Here is a 23,180-nt window from a genome sequence, read left to right as displayed (position 1 = left end):
TTTAAATTCACTGGTACCCTGTTTCCCCAAAAATAAGACCTAGCGTGATTGTCGGTGATGGTTGCAATATAAGCCCTACCCCCCAAATAAGCCCTACCCTGTTTCCCTGAAAATAAGCCCAACCCTGAAAGTAAGACCTACAAGGACTTTAACTAGGGCTTATTTGGGGGGTAGGGCTTATATTGCAGCCATCACCGACAATCACGCTAGGTCTTATTTTCGGGGAAACAGGGTATTTGCAAAATAAAGAATACTTGTTATTTTTGAACTGTAATATAGCACTGTTATAATAAACAAATTAATGCTTCTTTATTGTACTAGATCTACAGAGAGACTCTGCTGCACATGGATTTGGGAGACCGACTGATTTTGTGCAATGAAAATGGAGGTAATTTTTTGTTAAATTCATTTTAATAAGCATTTTGGCAGTGTACAACGTATACCGTATATACTCGAGTATAGGTCGATCCGAATATAAGCCGAGGCCCCTAATTTACCACAAAAAACTGGGAAAACTTATTGACCCGAGTATAAGCCGAGGGTGAGAAATGCAGCAGCTACTGTAAGTGGAAAAGAGGGTCAACAATGCCATTTGCAGCTGTATACCTCCCTGTGTCCTGTGCATACCTCACTGTGTCCTGTGCATGTGTCCTGTGCATGCCTCCATGTGCCGATCTGCAGCCTCTGTGTTCCGATCTGCAGCCTCTGTGTGCCGATCTGCAGCCACCATTGCGCCGATCAGCGTGTCATAAAAACATACGGTGGCCATTCCAGTGTTCAAAAGCCGCACCTCCTCCTCGTCTGTGATAGGCAGAACACTCAATTTCCCAGCAGTCAGTGTACAGCCTATCAGAGACATCCACTCATCCTCATACCACAGACGAGGATGAGAGGATGTCCGTGATAGGCTGAACACTGTTGACTAGTTCTGTATTTTGTGCATACACCTCAATCATTGTAGTAGTATGGACATATACATATCTAGATCTGAGAGATCTTACAACAAAGAGGTAGTTCGTTCCACAATACACATTTATTAATAGGGTTACATAATCTATACAAAGTACACACCCGACAGTATTTACAACACCATGTACAGTGTAGGTCTCCTGGCTTACATGGTATTTACAAATTACCCACGACACCCATATTTACAGTACAGTATAAAATACAAGTATATTAGATTACCTGTTAACTTCAGGTCAGCCCATGGTGACTGCTGTCTGTTCCCACACCAAAGAGTGAGTTAGCTTGGTCACAAAGCATTATATCCCCCCTCCTTTCTGTAGTGTGGCTAATATAATTCTCCCTAATTGGTCACTGTACCTAGTAAATGTATATTGGGCACAGCCTGATTGGATGAGTCAAAGAAGGCTGTTGTTTACTACCCAGGGAAGATGTTATCAGGGAGAACAAAGGGCCAGCCTTTGAAGTTGAACTAATTACAATAACACCAACACAACACTCAGTATTTTAAATATATTTCCCTCTAACTGAAATATATTTCTAATTGCAATATTTTACCGCGATTAATGGAGATTTCACATAATCCCATAAGGCAACAACACTGACTGCTGGGAAATTGAGTGTTCTGCCTATCAGAGACGAGGAGGAGGCGCGGCTTTTGAACACTGGAATGGTCGCCGTATATTTTTATGACACGCTGGCCGCCATCTGTCTACACGACACGCTGATCAGGTAGGCAGACAGCGGTGACTCGAGTATAAGCCGAGGGGGGAACGTTCAGCCTAAAAAAAAGGTCTGAAAATTTCGGCTTATAATCGAGTATATACGGTAAAACATTTGTAGAGAGATAGAAAAACAACAAAGAAAGTGGTCATTTTTTTTTTTTTTTAAATGGATAGGTACTATTGATACTATACTTGATGTCTGCCGGTACTTGACATTTGTTGGTTACACAGGCGATCTGCCTATGTAAAAAAGGCAGATTGACGTTCTGTTACTAGGGAGGGCATTGATCCAGGGACACTGTTTTTTGCCTTTTTTTAGTAAAAGCACCCCCCCCCCACAGTACACAAGCACTGGCTAGGAACACATTTAACCCTTTGATTGCCCCTGATATATTTTTTTTTTTTTTAATTTCTTTATTTTTGCATATCATATATTACATTCCACATATAGCACTTAACATGTTCTTCATGTCATCTCTTACATCTTGTCACATCTCTATATCTTCAAATTGTAACAACATTGTACATTTCATTTTCAATGCAAGTCTCGTCTACACAATAGACACATGTAATTTTCCTTTTCTCTTATGCTAACCCTAATACCTACCCCCACCCTCTAAAACCCCAAAGGAAAAAAAAAAAAAAAAAAAAAGGAAGGGGTACCCCCTCCCCTTCCCATTCGATCGCGCGTGATCTACCTCTCTTGCTCTCCACTTCTACAGTATAAGCTAAGTAGGGAGCCCATATCTTCCAATATTTCTCATCCTGTTCTTTCAGCATCAGAGTCAAATTCTCCATTTGTTGGCTTTCTGTAGTTCTAGCCCACCACTGTGTTCTGGTCGAAGGGACTGAACTTTTCCACAGGGCTGGAATGCAGGCCCCTGATATTAACCCCTTCCCAGCTAGTGTCATTAGTACAGTGACAGTGCATATTTTTAAGCACTGACCACTGTATTAGTGTCACTGGTCCCCAAAAAGTGTTGGTTAATGTCCGATTTGTCTGCCACAATATTGCAGTCCTGTTTTAAGCCACTAATCTCCGCCATTAATAGTAACAAAAAAATAAATAAATGAAAATATCCGATAGTTTATAGACGCTATAACTTTTGCACAAACCAAACAATATATGCTTTTTGGGATTTTTCAATTCGCAATTCGCAATTGTCAGTTGAAGTAACTCCGTATCACAAAAAATGGCCTGGTCATGAAGGGGGGGGGTAAATCTTCCAGAGGGCTAATGGTTAAACTGTTTAAAAAATATATACACATTTCTTAACACTCCTCCAGCACTTCACTTGCTTGCAACTCCAATTGAATCACTGTTTGTGGATCTGACAGGCACAGTCAAATTTTAGCAATGGCCCTTTGCAGACAGGAACTCAAAGCTCCTTATTGTGTACCAGATTACAGTGATCAGCTTGTATTACTCCTCCTGTGGCTACTGGTCCCAGCACCACCTCTTCAGGCACTGCCAACCCCTCTGGCTGCAGCTGCCACTTTCAGTAGCCCTCCAGGCTAACTTTCCCCCACAGTCCTCCAGACTGTCTCACACCCTGCTGACTCTTCACCAACCCACCCGCCTCTCAGATCTCCCAGGGAAGGGATGAAGACATGGCACAATGCGGTCTTCAGGGTGAACTGGCTACATGTGGCAGTCTCCCCCCTTGTAAGTTCTCAGTAGTGCTGCTGTCCTCACACCTTGCTCCCGTGCCTCCAGGAAGGGCTTCCTTCGTGTGTTATGGCAGGATCCTACCAAGAGCCGAGCCCCAGTCCAAGGTCACCCCCCTCCCAGACCAGGGGGCACCCCTGAGGGCCACCAACAGTCTCCCCGGAACTACATCTCCATCTTCCACCTGACTGCCCTTGCTGGCATGGCCCATGCTTATTTATGAGGTAAGCCTTGCCCCCTGCCAGCCCTTTGCTGGGGATTGGCTGAGGCAATCATAAATATTCCAAACAGCCCCTCCTCACCTCCACCCACCAGCTCTAGAAGTTTCTACAACCTTCTAGATCAGGGGGAGGCACCAGAAGAGCTGTGAGGAAGAGTCATCCAGCCCTCACTCTGATACCTGATCCAGAATTACAACTCAGGCTTAGCCCTGAGCTGAACTAAATTTTCCTACACTAACAAACCTATACTACAAAAAACGATCTTACATTTAGCACACACTAGAGGGTGTTACATATCTCAAAGTGCACAGTTATAATCCAAAGTCAAAAAGGAAGTCAGCCAGGGATTGTATCACATGTCTAGTTACATCCAGTCCCTTTGTTAAAGAATATGTAAAGCCAAACATTCATATTCCTGATATGTGGCTGCTGTACCATGTACTTGTATGAAAAAGTATCCTTTCAGTTCTCTTTGTTTCGTTTCCTTTGTGTGATTTCCCCGGTGTTCCTGACAGTTCCTCAGCTTCCCTGTTAAAAGCTGACAAAACTAAGCAGGAGAACACACTGTGGTCAGACTCATCCTGACCACCCCCTACACAGGCATTCAATGCCCCCCTACACAGGCATTCACTAGGAAGTCCAGTGCGGTACTGCTTCCCCTACCCGAGCTTATGCAGCTGAGAACAGTGATTATGTGATCACATATTAAAAAAAAAGAAAAAAAAAAAGAAAAACATTATAAATACCTTTTTTCCATTTCTATAAGTATACATAAATGTTTTGCCTTTCACTTCTATTTTGAACTGAATGGGTTGTTTTACAAGGTGAGGGTTGGCACATTTATTTGTTTATTTGTTACTGGTACTTCTATAGCACTGACAATTTTACGTAGCACTTTACATATATATTGTACATTCACATCAGTCCCTACCCTCAAGGAGGAGATCCCACTGACATGCCCACAAAATCATGTCTCTATTTGTAGCCACAGCCAAAAAAAATTACAGACATTTTTAATATGTTTTCAAACAATTGGTTACAGATTTTTAAAACAAGAGGCCGATTTTCAAGGTATCCCTCTCAGCGAGTTGAACAGAAAAAAATGACAGATCACTGCACCAACACAAGCAACGTTGGTGCGGTGCTCTCCCCAGCTGTGGTATTGTATTCTGAGTCTGACATCCCCCCCCTCCCCCCACAGTACAATGATTAACCATTGGCTGCAAGTGCTGATCAGGTACTGGTTTTCCAACATGTCCTATCAACAAAAGCCAGTTATTAGACCAGCTCCCGTCAGACTGCTGTACATACTGATCGGTTCCTGCTCAACCAGCTGATTTTTGGACAGTGTGCACCCAGCTTAAGTAGAAAAATTAGGTATTGCGCACAGTGAAAAATTGTGGGTGTGGCCTGATTTCAGTAAAAGAGGGGGGGAGCTTTAAGGGATATGGTTAAATAAAATGTAAGCCTACCCTGCTCTTTTTCAAGAGTAAGTGATGCAGGGCTTAGAGTTAAGTAACACACAGAGTGCAGAGGTATAGGTGAGCAACTTTGACACCAAAAACCTGTTGTTTCCCAACAGATGTCAACAGAGTGAAATTCATATCTAATTAACTTGGAATCCCAGAAAATGATTGAGTAACTAAGCTGGGTAGACAGCCACAGGTTACACACAAAGACCACACAGTGCATCATTATCTACTATATTAACATTTCCTCAGCAATGTTCAGTTTAATAGATTAAATAAACTGGACACTCCATAACATAGATGTACTGGCTAAGAAGTATTAAATACCTCCTCGTAGCCCTCAAACTGCCAGGTCTGAGGCTGGGTTCACATCTAAGCCACATGCGGCTCACAGCAACAGTTCGGTGCACCCGTTTTCCTTTTCAGGGACGAATCGGTGGAGGGGGGGGGGGGTTGGTTTGCCTGAATTTGGCCCTGAAACAGAGCAAAAGACGTACAGGACCTCTGTGCAATCCGCTCCGCAGAAACGGAGATATGTGAACTGGCTCCATAGAGAGCTGGTCACAATCTGCTGTCATGTGAATTGGATGTGGGGAAACCACTAGTGTGAACCCAGCCTGAAGGCTCCCACTCTGAAATGAGGGGACAGACATGCAGGGGCGGACTGATAACTCATGGGGCCCCCGGGCAATAGGAGATTATGGGGCCCCCAGGCAATCAGAAATTATGGGGCCACACAGTATAGACACACACAGTATACAATCACACAGTATACACATACATGTACACACAGTATACACAGACAGATGTAAAAAGAAACCACAGATTTATACATACTGTCCCTGGTTTTACTGAGGCTGGCAACCCTGATGGGACCCCCTAGTGGCCCAGGGCCCTCGGGCAGTGCCCGAGTGGCTCAATAGTCAGTCCGCCCCTGCAGACATGAGAGCCAGGATTAGTAAATGTAACATTCCTTACCAGGGCTTTTTTGCTCAGAGAAAAGAGAGAAAAGGTGCAGGAACTCAACCCCCTTCCCTAGGCAACGCCTGTCTCTGCCCCCGCCCACCCCTAGAACCGCCTTGTTTCCACCCTCTAGCACCTCCCCTTTTAGAGAATAGGTATACTTCAAAGTAATTTGTATAAAATTTGTTAATAAAAAGCAATGTAGTAAAATGCACAACACATTAGAAATATCCAGCTCTTACCAAAGTAAACTCAGAGGCACTTGCAGATTATTTAAACCGGTCCATATCCAGCAGAGAGACACCCTCGTATCACTCAAGAGACAACCCCATAACTAGCAAATAGACAGCTCTGTATATAGTAGAGCCAGGACCATAATCAGCAAATAGACAGCCCCATATCCAGCAACGAGACAGGCCCATAACCAGCAAATAGACAGCCCCATATCCAGCAAAGAGACAGGCCTATAACCAGCAAATAGACAGCCCCATATCCAGCAAAGAGACAGGCCTATAACCAGCAAATAGACAGCCCCATATCCAGCAAAGAGAAAGGCCCATATCCAGCAGAGACAGGCCCATAACCAGCAAATAGACAGCCCCATATCCAGCAAAGAGACAGGCCCATAACCAGCAAAGAGACAGCCCCATATCCAGCAAAGACACAGGCCCATAACCCGCAAAGAGACAGCCCCATATCCAGCAAAGAGACAGGCCTATAACCAGCAAATAGACAGCCCCATATCCAGCAAAGAGACAGCTCCATAACCAGCAAACAGACAGGCCCATAACCAGCAAATAGACAGGCCCATATCCAGCAAAGAGAAAGGCCCATATCCAGCAAAGAGAAAGGCCCATATCCAGCAAAGAGAAAGGCTCATATCCAGCAAAGAGACAGGCCTATAGCCAGCAAATAGACAGCTCCATATCCAGCAGAGACAGCCCCATAACCAGCAAATAGACAGGCCTATAACCAGCAAATAGACAGTCCCATAATCAGCAAATAGACAGTCCCATAATCAGCAAATAGACAGCTCCATATCCAGCAGAGACAGCCCCATAACCAGCAAATAGTCCCATAACCAGCAAATAGACAGCCCCATAACCAGCAAATAGACAGCCCCATATCCAGCAAATAGACAGCCCCATATCCAGCAAATAGACAGCCCCATATCCAGCAAATAGACAGCCCCATAACCAGCAAAGAGAAAGGCCCATATACAGCAGAGACAGGCCCATAACCAGCAAATAGACAGCCCCATATCCAGCAAAGAGACAGGCCCATAACCAGCAAAGAGACAGCCCCATATCCAGCAAAGAGACAGGCCCATAACCCGCAAAGAGACAGCCCCATATCCAGCAAAGAGACAGGCCCATAACCAGCAAATAGACAGCCTCATATCCAGCAAAGAGACAGCACCATATCCAGCAAAGAGACAGGCCCATAACCAGCAAAGAGACAGCTCCATAACCAGCAAAGAGACAGGCCCATAACCAGCAAATAGACAGGCCCATAACCAGCAAATAGACAGGCCCATATCCAGCAAAGAGAAAGGCCCATATCCAGCAAAGAGACAGGCCTATAGCCAGCAAAGAGACAGGCCTATAACCAGCAAATAGACAGCTCCATATCCAGCAGAGACAGCCCCATAACCAGCAAATGGACAGGCCTATAACCAGCAAACAGACAGGCCTATAACCAGCAAATAGACAGCTCCATATCCAGCAAATAGACAGGCCCATAACCAGCGAATAGACAGCCCCATAACCAGCAAATAGACAACCCCTTAACCAGCAAATAGACAGCCCCATATCCAGAAGAGATAGCCCCATAAACAGCAAATACACAACCCTATATCCAGTAAATACAAAGCCCCAAATCCAGCAGAGACAGCCCCATAACCAGCAATGAGACAACTACATATCCAGCAAATAGACAGCCCCATAACCAGCAAATAGACAACCCCTTAACCAGAAAATAGACAGCCCCATATCCAGCAGAGATAGCCCCATAACCAGCAAATACACAACCCTATATCCAGTAAATACAAAGCCCCATATCCAGCAGAGACAGCCCCATAACCAGCAATGAGACAACTACATATCCAGCAAAGAGACAGCCCCATAACCAGCAAAGAGACAGTTACATATCCAGCAAATAGACAGCTCCATATCCAGCAGACAGCCCCATGACCAACAAAGAGACAGGCCCATATCATATCCAGCTCAGAGACACTCACAGATCCACATAACAAAGCCCTGCATGAATACTTTATCAAGAAAGGCTGCACAGCTTTTTTTCTCTCTCTCGGAAGAGGCGGAATGCGGATGATATCACTCCGCTCTCCTCTGTCTCAGGCATGCTGCAGCCAGGACTATATACGATCGCCGGCTTATGCAGTTCATGCCTGCTTCCATGTCTGTGTCTCTGGCATAATTCCGAATTCCTCCAGAAAAAAAGCCATGTTCCTTACTGTTCATAAGATAGAATAGTCTTACAGTGGTTCTAAAGGCTGAAGGTTTTTTACCTTCATGCATTCTATCCATGAAGGTAAAAAACCTGTGTGCAACAGCTCCCCCCCAGCCCCCTTAATATTTACCTGGGCCCCCTCTCGATCCAGCGATGTGCACGAGAGCCTCTACTCTCAAGGAAATCTCACTCCTCATTGGCTGAGGCAGCAGCGGGAGCTATTGACTCCTATTGCTGCCAATCACGAGGCCCTTTAGGTCTGGTATGGATTTTAAGAGGGACTCTACAACAAAAATAAAAATAAATAAATAAATAAAAGTGTGGGTTTTTCACCAAACACCATAACAACTAGGAGGCCTGAGCAGGAAGCGGTCCCATTTAGCAGTGGTAGCAATGCTAAATGTTTTACTTCATACTGCAGCTGCAGGATTGCTTGATCAAACACCCATTCATTTGGCCATTGGCACAGGGATTTCCATACATTTTTACACAGTGCAGACATATCCCTCATGTTTTTTTCATTTCTGGTTCTAATGTTCTTAGCTTATCGTGTTAGTCCAGTTTCTCTGCTGGTCTGTAAAGTGCAACAAAGGCAACAAATAGAAACTGACATTACACACATTACACACATTATGGGTATTATTTGTCAATTTTGCACAAATGCTTAGACATTCACAAAGTACATTTTTTATAATGCCTTGAAAAAGTATTCACACCCCTTCAAAATTTTCCACATTTTGTCATTATACAACCAAAAATGTAAATGGAAGGAAAATGATAAACGGTTTTCAAATTTTTTTACAAATAAATATGTGAAAAGTGTGGCGTGCATTTGTATTCAGCCCCTCTGAGTCAATACTTTGAAGAACCACCTTTCACAGCAATTACAGCTGAACGTCTATCTATAAAAAGAAGGTTGTTGGATCAATTCTAGGGACAGATTGTCATATCCACATCCCTGAGAATTTAGTTAAAACAAAATTAGAGAGAGAACCACTCCCCCGTGAGGTGATGGGACTTTACCGGATATGTCACTGTCTCTGAGGTAAGTACATACACAATGGATGATAATGAAATATGAATTTATTACAAAGTATACACAATGTACAAATGGTAGCATTAGGCCATATACAAAGTTGACCATAAATAATACTCAATCCATGTACAGTAAGCCGACACACTTCACAGACTTCTTGTCTGCTTCTTCTGGGCAGCTCAACATGCAACTTTATCAATATTTAAGTTACAAAAAGATAACATTAGTATCAATTACAATGAATTGTAGATTTTCAGGACAGTGTGAAGCAATACACTGGGCAATACAATGTGAAGCAATACACTGGGCATAATAGTATAGGGCTGCTTTCACACTGATGTGCTGCGGTTTACCCCCACCTGTAGCTGTAGTGTACCTGCAGCTTTCCTGCAGGTTTTCTGTACTTAGCCATAGATTTCTATTATATCCTGCTGTTTTACCACACCCCCCAACTTAAAGTGTGAACAAGCCCTAAGGGTGCCGCTGCCGAATGCAACTAAGTGCTCATTCATAAGTGCAGCAGCCACTGTTGCTCCTCTGAAAAGCAATCTGTGTGTTGACAGGTGGCAAGAAGGTTATATGTTGCCTCCTCACCACCTTATTGAAACCCATGATTGCTGTGCAATGCACGCGATTGCGACACGGTAGTATGGTAATTAGAGGTTTAAATCAGGTGTGAGGAGGCAACACTGGGCGACACTATGCCTGGTGATCTTTGACTTCTCCTGTGTTTTTAAGGTAGATCTCCACCTCCATTCCATTGTAGCTCTGGCTGTATGTTTAGGGTCGTTGTCCTGCTGGAAGGTGAACCTCCGCCCCAGTCTCAAGTCTTTTGCAGACTCTAACAGGTCTTCTTCTAAGATTGCCCTGTATTTGGTTCCATTAATCTTCCCATCAACTCTGACCAGCTTCCCTGTTCCTGCTGAAGAAAAGCATCCCCACAACAAGATACTGCCACCACCATGTTTCATGGTGTGTTCAGAGTGTTCAGGGTGATGTGCAGTGTTAGTTTTCTGCCACACATAGCATTTTGCTTTTAGGCCAAAAAGTTAAATTTTAGTCTCATCCGACCAGAGCACCTTCTTCCACATGTTTGCTGTGTTTCCCACATGGCTTCTCGCAGACTGCAAACAGGACTTCCTATGGCTTTTTTTCAACAATGGCTCTCTTCTTGCCACTCTTGCCATAAAGGCCAGATTTGTGGAATGCACGACTAATAGTTGTCCTGTGGACAGATTTTCCCACCTGAGCTATGATCTCTTCAGCTCCTTCAAAGTTACCTCCTGCTTCTCTGATGAATGCTCTCCTTGCCCAGCCTGTCAGTTTAGATGGACGGCCATGCCTTGGTAGGCTTGCAGTTGTGCCATACTCTTTCCATTTTCTGGAGATGGGTTGAACAGTGCTCAGTGAGATGTTCAAAGCTTGGGATATTTTTTTATAACCTAACCCTGCTTTAAACTTCTCCAAAACTTTATCCCTGACCTGCCTGGTTTGTTCCTTCATGATGCTGTTTGTTCACTAAGGTTCTCTAAAAAACCTCTGAGGGCTTCACAGAACAGCTGTATTTATACTGAGATTAAATTACACACAAGTGGACTCAATTTACTAATTTGGTGACTTCTGAAGGCAATTGGTTCCACTAGATTTTAGTTAGGGGTATCAGACTAAAGGGGGCTGAATACTAATGCACACCACACTTTTCAGATATTTATTTGTAAATAAAAATTAAAACCTTTTATCATTTTCCTTCCACTTCACAATTATGTGCCACTTTGTGTTGGTCTATCAAATAAAATCCCAATAAAATACATTTACGTTTTTGGTTGTAACATGACAAAATGTGGAAAATTTCAAGGGATGTGAATACTTTTTCAAGGCACTGTATACATAGATTTCAACTCAACTATTAGATGCTCATTTTGTCTGTACTCAGAAACTGAAATGTCCATGTCAATAACCCACTTTCTACTTGTAAATTTCATTTAATGTTTGTAAGATTATTATTTATTCAGATTACATCACAAATTATTCTTTAAAAAATAACGGTATGGCAAACGAATCGTAGATAAAACATTATGTCCTTTACCGACAGGTTCCTTTAACAAGATATTTGTTGGTCAATACCATCGAGAGAAAGCAGGGAATATGTCAATAGATGTAGTATACAATGATATTACAAAAGAAAGAACCGATGCTATTGTGAATGCCACCAACTTCAGTCATTGGAGCAGAGAATGTGAGTTATCAATTTTAAAGCAAAATAATTTATCTGTACTATTTCTTGTATAAAGGCTACCAAAGATAAAATGGCACCCTTAGACCCCTATTCACACTGAGGCATTTTTCAGGAGCTAAAGGGCTAAAAATAACACCTGTAAAGCGCCTGAAAAACGCCTCCCCCGCAGCCCCGAGTGCTTTCACACTGGGGCGGTGCGCTTGTAGGACGTTAGAAAAAGTCCTGCAAGCAGCATCTTCGGAGTGATGGAGGAGCGGTGTCCTACGCCCCTTGCAAAGCGCTTCAGCAGCGGCGCTACACGGGCGCATTTAGCCCTTTCTTCAGCAGCTAATGGGGCGCTTTTAACCCTTTCTTCGGCCGCTAGCGGGGGTTAAAAGTGCCCCGCTAGTGGCCGAATAGCACCGCTAAAACAACGGTAAAACGGTCCATCGCCCAATGTGAAAGGGCTCTAAAAGTAGTGTCATTATTCTTTATAGTAAAAGAGGAGGTTTAAATATGTATTTGCATTCCTTTTAAATTTTGTTTTTACATTGTATAAATAAATGATGCAGAACTTGCTCATCTCAGTTTCTATATTAAAAAATATGACAAAACATTAGGCCTCTGATAGATTAAAGGAGAAGTCCAGCCTGAGCTCATTTGGCTGGGCTTCTCCTATGGTCAGAGAAGTGCAATTCGTTTTTCACTCCTGTGACCCATTTTCAGCAGAGATTGGTCTGAAGTCAGCTCTCTGCTGATGTCACTAAGATCAATCCAGGCACAGCGTCATGCCGACTCTAAAAGTCTGGATCCGCCAGGTACCAGGACTTCAGCGAGGTGAGGGAACTGAGCCATCGGCGGTATTCGGTGGCTCGGTTCCCAGTGAAGAGGCGGCGGGGGTACGATGCTGCATCCACCTAGGTAAGTATGATTATGCGATAAAAAAATAAAAAAAAATCACATACTTCTTTTTTAAATACCTTGAGAATCTGTGTACTTGGTAAATTGAAGCGATAATACACCTTTTAGGAAAAATTTTAAAAAGGCACATATTTTTGCAGAAAAATAATGTGCATTTATTATTTTTCACCCAGGAGCCTGCAATGAATTGCACCGATGACCGCCGGATCTCAGTGCAATATCAGACTCCTGCAGACACTTAGGCTCCTTTCACACTGGGGCGGTTTGCAGGTGCCATTGCGCTAATAATAGCGCCTGCAAAAGGACCTGAAAGTTCCGCTGCTTTGTCTCCAGTGTGAAAGCCCCGAGGGCTTTCACACTGGAGCAGTGCGCTAGCAGGACAGAAAAAACAGTCCTGCTAGCAGCATCTTCGGAGCGGTGAAGGAGCGGAGTGTATACCACTTCTTCACCGCTCCTGCCCATTGAAATCAGTGGGACAGCGTGGCTATACCGCCGGCAAAGCGCCTTTGCAGAGGCGCTTTGTGGTGGTTTTTAATCCTTTCTCGGCTACTAGCGGGGGTAAAACCGCCCCGCTAGTGGCCGAATACCAATGGTAAAGCGCCGCTTACAATAGCGGCGCTTTACCGCCAACGCTGCCCCCGCCCCAGTGTGAAAGGGCCCTAACTCTAGTTTTTTTGCTCATACATCTGTATGGGCTGTTTTAAAGTTAGAGGAATTGTAAATAAACTACAAGGGTGCTCATCAACGCCCTCGTAGTTCATTGATAACTACAAGCCAGCAGACGGGACTTATAGCTTAATAATTCCTGGATTCCTGTGAATGAAAGATCCGTACAGCTGATCAGTGACAGAGGGTGGGAAAGAGGATTCCCCACCTACTGTCACATGGGAAGGGGTGAGTGGGGATAAGTGGGGGTGAGCAGGGGAGAAGAGCTGGAACATGTTACACCCTAAATGGCATCCTGACACCTCCTGAATAGATAGGTGTATTGGACTAGCACAACATACCACAACACACATGCATTATTGCTTGTTACAGTGTGCGTGCAGGTGCATTTAATAGTTGTATTGGAGTGTCATTCACAATGCATGACCTCACAGCACACCAATAAGGTTTCCATGGTCTGTATGGGCCATAAATCCAGCCAAGTTCAGCAGTTCAGGCTAGGACTACGTGGGTGATTCTTAGAAACTCACTGAACAAACAGATCAAGCAGCAACAAATCGCACACAAATGACCATGATTGCACAATGCCCCCAATGTATGTGATCATTTATTACATGTTGCTTGTAAAGCTTACACCATAGGAAACCACTCGTGTAATATGTTAAGCTATCAATTTTTACTCCAATGAACCACTAGCAATTTTAGAAATCATTCATGTAGCTTATTTTTACCAAAGTTTTTTTTTTATCCCAATAGCAACTTCCAGGTCTACAAAAAAATCTAGTTATCTGAATCAACAGCAGGAAGATTTTAGGGTATAGGCATACACTATCTCACAAAAGTGAGTACACCCCTTATATTTTTGTAAATATTTTATTATATCTTTTCATGTGACAACACTGAAGAAATTACACTTTGCTACAAATTAAAGTAGTGAGTGTACAGCTTGTATAACAGTGTAAATTTGCTGTCCCCTCAAAGTAACTCGACACACAGCCAGTAATGTCTAAACCACTGGCAACAAAAGCGAGTGCACCCCTAAGTGAAAATGTCTAAATTGGGCCCAAAGAGTCAATATTTTGTGTGGCCACCATTATCTTCCAGTATTTGCCTTAACCCTTTTGGGCATGGAGTTCACCAGAGCTTCACAGGTTGCCATTGGAGTCCTCTTCCCCTCCCCCATGATGACACCATAGAGCTGGTGGATGTTAGAGACTTTCTCCACCTTCCATTTGAGGATGCCCCACAGATCAATAGGGTTTACGTCTGGAGGCCAGTCCATCACCTTTACCCTCAGCTTCTTTAGCAAGGCAATAGTCGTCTTGGAGGTGTGTTTGGGGTCGTTATGTTGGAATACTGCCCTGCGGCCCAGTCTCCGAAGGGAGGGGATCATGCTCTGCTTCAGTATGTCACAGTACATGTTGGCATTCATGGTTCCCTCAATGAACTGTAGCTCCCCAGTGCCGGCAGCACTCATGCAGCCCCAGACCATGACACTCCCACCATAATGCTTGACTGTAGGCAAGACACACTTGTCTTTGTACTCCTCACCTGTTTGCCACCACACACGCTCGACACCATCTGAACCAAATAAGTTTATCTTGGTCTCATCAGACCACAGGGCATGGTTCCAGTAATCCATGTCCTTAGTCTGCTTGTCTTCAGCAAACTGTTTGCAGGCTTTCTTGTGCATCATCTTTAGAAGAGGCTTCCTTCTGGGACAACAGCCACGCAGACCAATTTAATGCAGTGTGTGGCGTATGGCCTGAGTACTGACAGGCTGACCTCCCACCCCTTCAACCTCTGCAGCAATGCTGGCAGCACTCATACGTCTTTTTTCCCAAAGACAACCTCAGGATATGATGCTGAGCACGTGCACTCAACTCCTTTGGTCGACCATGACAAGGCCTGTTCTGAGTGGAACCTGTCCTGTAAAACCGCTGTATGGTCTTGGCCACCGTGCTGCAGCTCAGTTTCAGGGTCTTGGCAATTTTTTTATAGCCTAGACCATCTTTATGTAGAGCAACAATTCTTTTTTTCAGATCCTCAGATAATTCTTTGCCATGAGGTACCATGTTGAACTTCCAGTGACCAGTATGAGAGAGTGAGAGACATAACACCAAATTTAACACAACTGCTCCCCATTCAGACCTGAGACCTTGTAAGCCTAATGAGTCATATGACATCGGGGACGGAAAATGTCTAATTGGGCCCAATTTGGACATTTTCACTTAGGGGTGTAGTCACTTTTGTTGCCAGTGGTTTACACATTAATGGCTGTGTGTTGAGTTATTTTGAGGGGACAGAAAATATACACTGTTATACAAGCTGTACACTCACTACTTTACATTGTATCAAAGTTTAATTTCTTCAGTGTTGTCACATGAAAATATATAATAGAATATTTACAAAAATGTGAGGGGTGTACTCACTTTTGTGAGATACTGAATAAAGCAGAGTTGAGTTGGCTGTTGGTTGACAGTATAATAATATATAAATATATAATTAAATATATTACACCCAAGGGTCCTCAAAGAGCTGAGCTCTGTTATATCTAAGCATTGTTTTCTAGTTTTTTGAGACACTTTAATGACAAGTATGGTACCACAGAAATGGCAGAAGGCCAATGTGATGCCTATATTTAACAAAGGATCAAAGCTTTTACCAAGTAACTACAGAATGGTTAGTTTAGCTTCTATAGTCGAAAAGATACTTGGGAGTTAATAAAGGATCATATAGAAAACATTTAGCTAGAGAATAATATTTTAAGCAATAGACAGCACGGATTCATGAAAGATCAAAGTAGTCAAGCACATCTAATTTATTTTTATGAGGTAGTAAGCAAAAAACATATTAAAACACTCAGCGCTAAAAAACACAATATCAAATGACAAGTGTGCAAAAAAGCAAAAAACAGTATAGACATAGTATACTTTGATTTTGCCAAAGCGTTGTTCCCTATACATGGCTAATGTGTAAATTAAAGTCTACAGGCTTAGAAACTTCAGTTTGTACATTGATAGAAAACTAAAAATACAGTATTCAGAGAGTAGCGATTAATGATTAATGATTCATACTCTGAATAGCGTTATTAACGGTATACCCCAAGACTATGTGTTGGGAGCCGTATTTTTTTTAAACTTATCTTTAAATAATATAGGGGCTAGCAAAATACTTTCCTGTATTAAAAGAGGCATAGGCTCCAGAGAGAGAGTGAGAGACATTATTTTGGATGTTTTCTATGTGTATGTGTGTGTTTTTTTTATTATGGGTGGAACTAGATGGACGTGTGTCTTTTTTCAAACTATGAAACTATTAAATATATAATAAATAATATACTTAATTTTGTGTATTTTGCAGCTGTGGCTCATGCTATATTTACAGCAGCAGGACAAAGTATTGTTCAAGAAGCTAAAGATGGTAAGTGCAAAATGACAACAATCTGCCAAGTAAAGTAAGCACATAAGCACTTTTTCTGTGCAGGTGTACTTTTTTTATATCAAGAAAAAGTTTTATTGAAAATACAAGAGTGATGCAAACAGAATCAATCAGCAGTAAAATTAGTTTACAATTTCAGTTACAGAGTCCTTTGACATGAGATATCACACAAACATATACTGTATTAATCCAAAAGCACCGTGACAACATGGAACCACAGAAATAACAGGTGGAAAAAACACAAAAAATTAGCCCCTAACCGTAGCTGTACTATGTCAAGAAATACTAAAGTAAGCACATGAATATGATCCTATATGTTTTTCCAAGCAAGCATAGAGAATCATGTCATGTGGCACCTGTCCTATCACTAACTTCCATATTCACTCATCCGTTGAGATTTCACATCTGTAGAAGCCTATCAAGTACTAATGGGGTTGGGGCCAGACTCGGTGTATCCAGCCAGTTTTGCCACATGAAATAGAATTTCTGCATTGCATTCCTATGCTGATAAGTTAGTTTCTTTCGTATAAAAACACAATTCTCTTGCTCAACCCAATGTTTTTTGGTGGGGACACGAGAGGGTATCCAGAAGCAAGAAATATGTTTACGTTCAATACTAAGTAGCCCAAGAACAACAACATGCATCTGGAGAGTAAGGGTTTCATCATCTGGAACTCCCAGTAAGCAAATAATAGGGTCTCAAAGGAGTGCAGTAATATACACAAGAGATATAGCATCAAGAACATCTGGCCAAAAGCGAAACAGTTTCTGGCATCTACAAAACATGGGGAGTAAATCCCCGGTGTCTCTTTCACATTTTGGACATAACGAGGAATCTCTTCTTCCACAATGATGTAGTTGAGCTGGTGTTCTATAGGCTCTATGCAATCAGAATAGATGGGAGAGTTTGTCAGAATGGGAAACTGAAATAAGCGGAGTAGATGTTAAGCACATTTCCCCATACTTGTTCCCCAAATATCCACAAGCCACGTTCCCACCCGCTCCTGCATGGAAGTTTGGAGGCATCATGAGAGCCTTGCAATAGAATAAAGTAAATTCAGAAAAACATACCTGTGATGAACCACCTGGCACCCCGCTTGGGTGCTTCCGCCAAGATACAGCTTCCTTCACTCTGGAATCAGGAACAGGTATTATAGTGGAGCATTGCACCCAAGAACTAGACAACACTAGCTTAGGTGCAAACTGGAACTGACTTATTGTAAATTTACACAGAACATATACCACACAAATTCAGGTAACAGCTTGATCACATTCTCCTAAACAATGCAAACTGTAAACAGTAATATCATCAGTACATCTAATGAACAGCAAACATAAACAAACAGTAAACTAATTAACCACTTTGTGCCCGCGCTACAGACGAAAGACATCTACAGTGCGGTGCTCAATTGCTGGGAGGGCATCCCTGGACATCCTCCTGTTTACTTCCTCCCTGCGCGCCGCCGTGGATGCGCATCGGGGGAAATCTGTGTTGGCCGTGTCCCTTGGACACAATGGCACATCTATCAGTCCGTCCCCACATGCCAGGGTGCTAGGGGTAACCTTAGACTCTGAACTGTCCTTTCAAGCCCACATACAATCCCTGTCCAAATCATGCCACTATAGCCTCTGCAACATTTCCAGAATACACCCCTTTTCAACTAATGACACCACCAAGTTTCTAATTAACTCCCTGTTCATCTCTCGCCTCGACTACTGCAACTCCCTCCTCATTGGATTACCTTTACATAGACCATCCCCTCTTCAGTCCATAATGAATGCCGCTGCAAGACTCATCCACCTTACCAACCATTCAGTGTCCTCCACCCCTCTCTGCCAATCCCTCCACTGGCTTCCACTTACCCAACGAATAAAATTCAAAGTACTAACAATAATTTACAAAGCCATCCATAACTCTGCCCCCAGCTACATCACTAATCTAGTCCCAAAATACCAACCAAGCCACTCTCTTCGGTCATCCCAAGACTCTGCCCTCTAGCTCCCTTGTCACCTCCTCCCGTGCTCGCCTCCAGGATTTCTCCAGAGCTTCTCCCATCCTTTGGAAGTCCCCTACCCTAATCTGTCCGACTGTCCCCTAATCTATCCATCTTTAGGCGATCCCTGAAAACCCTTCTCTTCAAAGAAGCCTATCCTGCTTCTAACTAACACTGTTTTACTTCCTCCATCAGCTCATCCCCCACAGCTATTACCTTTTGTATCAATTGACCCTTCCTTTTTAGATTGTAAGCTCTAACGAGCAGGGCTCTCTGATTCCTCTTGTACCAAATTGTAATGTAACTGTAATGTCTGCTCTCATGTTGTAAAGTGCTGCGCAAACTGTTGGCGCTATATAAAACCTGTATAATAGTAATAATAATAAACCCCTTATAATTATAATAGTATGGCCCCGAGTTGGGGGGGTGGTACGATGTGGATGTGTTTCCCATCTATTGTCCCTTCGCAGTTGGGAAAGTCCCAACGCTGGTCAAATTGGGAAGCCACAGTCTGCCATTCCTGTGAAGGAAACTGTGGTGTCAAACAAAAAAAAAAATCAGTCATTTTGCACATAACATTGCAAGCAGATTAGACACAAACATTCTTGGCCAACATCAGTATAACATTTATTTGAAGGAGTATTTAAAGACAAATATATAAAGTACACTTATCATATTCCTCACCTCCACTGATGGGTACATTGTTAAATTTTTAGGGGGGGGGGGGTGTTTTGGACAGGTAACCATCTCCACTTCATTGAGAGCTGAATGCATAAATAATGTGTGTTACTTTACACATTACCAGCCCCTCCTTAATTACACTATTGGCAGTCCACTGGACAGGTAAGAAGTGTCATAATACAAAAATATGAATACACACTGTACAAATTGAAGCACTTTTTTACATTCTGCAATTACCTATCAAGATAATAGGAGAACAAAACTTTAAACAATACCACTTGAAAGTATTCAGGCATGCCCTTTCACTACATGCTTTTGTGAATTCATCCATAAATATGACCACAAAAGAGGTAGGTATAGTGTGTATGGGTTTGGCAAAGTCAGCAGATAGAGGATGGGTATTGGTTAACTTAGCGGTTGGCGGGGAGGGAGGGTTCCAAATGAGTTTGGGACCCCAAAAAAAAAGCCTCTGGCACTCTACATGAATTTAAGCACACAAATAACATTTCTAAACATTTTAGGGGGTGTTTAGGGTAAAGCAGTACTATGGAGCTGACAAAATACATTGTTGAGTGACTAGGCTAGGTGTGTATGGGCCCGGGATAGCATGCTGGGGAGGTTAGTGAAGGCAAATATGCATGAAGAACAAAGTTAGTGTAAGGAAGTTTCAAAAATTCCAGCAAGCATGAGGACAAAGGGGACATTCACAGCATATTACGATCAGGGTAATTATGGAATGATGAAAGAAATCAAATACATTAGCAAACATTAAATACATATAATGTGATTTTAAAGGAGAAATCTTACTTTAATATAGTCCTTCTGCAGGACCTGTATAATGGCAGAACAGGTCTCTGGAATAATGATCCCCAGAGCCTGGGGGGAGATGCCTGTCGAGAACTTGATGTCCTGCAAACTTCTCCCCGTCGTCAAGTACCGCAAGGTGGCGACTAGCCTCTGTTGAGGAGTGATGGCTTGCCGCATGCAGGTGTCCTGCCTGCTAATATAAGGGGACAGCAAAGCCAAACAGACGGTGAAAAACGGGGTCCGTCATCCGGAGATAATTACTGAAATCATCAGGATTATTCTCACGGATCTCCCGCAACAAAGGCGTGTGCGAGAACTGGACACACTGGAGCAACCAATTCTTGGTCCATAATCTCCTCCCAGCCCTGTTCATGGACTGGGCTTGGATTAAAGCAAGAACCCCAACACCAAGCCCCTGCATAGCACGTACTCTACGACAAGTACGAAATGGCAGCATGGCTTCAAAACGGTTGGCTGGTCAGAACAAACTAACAGAACGCACTGAAAAACAGAAAGGCCTGAGAAGAGCGAGCGGACAAGAACGCACTGCAAATTCAAATATGTACTATAAAATACGCACTGAAAAACAAATGCGAACTGACTACACGCACTGAAAACCAGATATGAACCCACAAGCACAAACTGAAGAGCAGTAACAATCAGAAAAGCGCGAGTCTGAAAAAGCGTGAATCATCTCTCACCAAACTTCTACTAACACGAGATTAGCAGAAGGAGCCCATAGGGTGGCGCACTTGGTATTGAACTTCCTCTTTCTAGTCCCGTCGTACGTGTTGTACATCCCCGCGTTCTTGACGTTCGCAAATTCCAACCAACTTTGTGTGACCGTGTGTATGCAAGACAAGTTTGAACCAACTTCCGTCAGAAAAAAACATGGATTTTGTTGTCGGAATGTGCGATCGCGTGTACGCGGCATTACAATGACAATTTTGTGGAAAGAGAAATCTTCATTTTGCAAAGAATTGTGGGAAAAAATTACAACATCAAAAACCTCACCATGCATCTTACTAAATACCTTGGAATGTCTACTTTCAAAAAGGGGTCATTTGGGGGGTATTTGTACTTTCCTGGTTTGTTAGAGTCGCAAGAAATGAACTTGTAGGCTCTCTAACTTTCACAAAGACCAAATAATATCCACTAATTTGGGTTATTTTTAACAAAGATATGTAGCAGTATAAATTGGGGCCAAAATTTATGAAGAAAAATTAATAATTTGCAAAATGTTATCACAGAAACAAAGAAAATGCGTTAAAAAATAATCAAAACACTGTGCTTACTCAATTAGATAGCAGCTCACACAACAAACAAGGAGATTTGTAAAAAGTACAGGTGTAGTGTAGCGCTAGTTAAAATACAAAGATTTTTAAATTGAGAATAATGTATACACCAAACAAACGCACATAACTGCATATATCTCAAATAATAATATAAGATACTCTAATAGGCATCTAAAAAAACAAGATTCTAGAAAAAGGTAAAAAGTCCCATAAAGATGGTAGTGTTATACATCACGTGGATAGCTGGTTGAAAAGTGACACAAATATAATGGATCCCCCGCGTAGAAGCAATGCAGGCTTACTGGAACAGTTGGACTCATAAAAACATGTCTCATGAGTCAGTAAAGCTTGTATTGCCAACAGACAATGAAGTGGGGTTCCCCAGTCAAACGATATGGAATCCAAGTTCTATCCAGGACTCTAGGCAGAGCTCTTCTACAAGTAACTTGATCTTGTGGTGGCCCATAAGGGATGAAAAAAGGGCCGCATAGTGTAATAACGTTTTGTAAAAATGAATTTATTTAAAAGTAAAACACTTACATTCTCTGTGTTAAAAAAGCGCTTATCATAAAATTGTGGCAGGCAGCGGAGTCTCCCATTTATAACACAAAAAATAAAAAACCTAGAGGTGATCAAATACCACCAAAAGAAAGCTCTATTTATATGAAAAAAGGACAAAAAATTCATTTGGGTACAGTATTACATGACTGAGTAATTGTCATTCAAAGTGTGAGAGCACTGAAAGCTGAAAATTGGTCTGGGCAGGAGGGGGGGTTTAAGTGCCCAGTAGGCAAGTGGTTAAACAGTAAACTTATTAACAACTAGTAACCTAGAAAAGCCGAGCGCCTTAGCCAGCCCCTCCCCCCACCCCCTCCACAGCCCAGCGCTCCTGTGAGCACCGGAGGAGCAGAGAGCTGGAGACTGACAGTCCCAGCACCCTGCTCAGAGTGGAGGAGGAGAAGAGTGATCAACAGTGTTTGTTCACTCAGTTCTCACTGCAGAGCCGGAGTGGGACACCTTGGTGAGTCCTGTCCTTAACACCTCTTTCTTTGTTCCTATAGCTTCTATGAATGAAAAACAATCAATCTAAGAATGGAGAACAGGTAGATGATTGAGTGGTCTGCCTTCTCCATTCATAGAGCATGCTTTTTTTTTTCCTCTTTTTTTTTAATAAAAATGTCTGTGCTCCCGTTAGGGAGATCTAACAATTTTACCCATGATTTTACAATTTTTAGGCGCTACAAGAAAAGAAATTGTTATGACGGGACATGGAGGTCTACCCTGCAAGTGGATTCTACACTGTAATAGTAAAAACAATGTCGAGAACATTCCTAAACTTGTAACAGATATCTTACTTCAGTGTGAAAATGTGGGTCTAAAATCTGTTGCCATTCCCGCCATTGGCACAGGTAAGAGATAATTTGGATGCATGGGCATTGTATTTCAAAATGTAATTAAGACTTTTTAAAAGCATTAAAAAATATTATGGTAATACAAATTAAACATTATGGTAAAGCCAGCTTTATCTGCTGTGGTTAGGTTTTATGTCACGTACACACGATCAGAAATTCCACAAGCAAAAGTCCGATGAGAGCTTTTGGTCGGAAAATGCGACCGTGTGTATGCTCCATCAGACTTTTGCTGG

General features: G+C 42.6%; 1 protein-coding gene across 2 annotated transcripts in view; it reads left to right on the top strand.

Annotated features, from left to right (window-relative positions):
- Positions 1 to 23,180, top strand: part of LOC141105922 (protein mono-ADP-ribosyltransferase PARP14-like) — a 166,832-nt gene that overhangs the window by 67,047 nt on the left and 76,605 nt on the right. For both annotated transcript variants that reach the window (XM_073596138.1, XM_073596146.1), the window contains 4 exons: positions 322 to 388; positions 11,611 to 11,754; positions 16,681 to 16,740; positions 22,771 to 22,944. In XM_073596138.1, coding sequence (XP_073452239.1) covers positions 322 to 388; positions 11,611 to 11,754; positions 16,681 to 16,740; positions 22,771 to 22,944 — 445 coding nt within the window. The remainder of the gene's footprint in view (positions 1 to 321; positions 389 to 11,610; positions 11,755 to 16,680; positions 16,741 to 22,770; positions 22,945 to 23,180) is intronic.

Source organism: Aquarana catesbeiana, linkage group LG01, assembly GCF_042186555.1.
Source record: "Aquarana catesbeiana isolate 2022-GZ linkage group LG01, ASM4218655v1, whole genome shotgun sequence".
In the NCBI taxonomy this organism is placed as follows: domain Eukaryota; kingdom Metazoa; phylum Chordata; class Amphibia; order Anura; family Ranidae; genus Aquarana; species Aquarana catesbeiana.
Note: the sequence above shows the minus strand (reverse complement) of the source record. Positions and strands in the feature narration are given on the sequence as shown.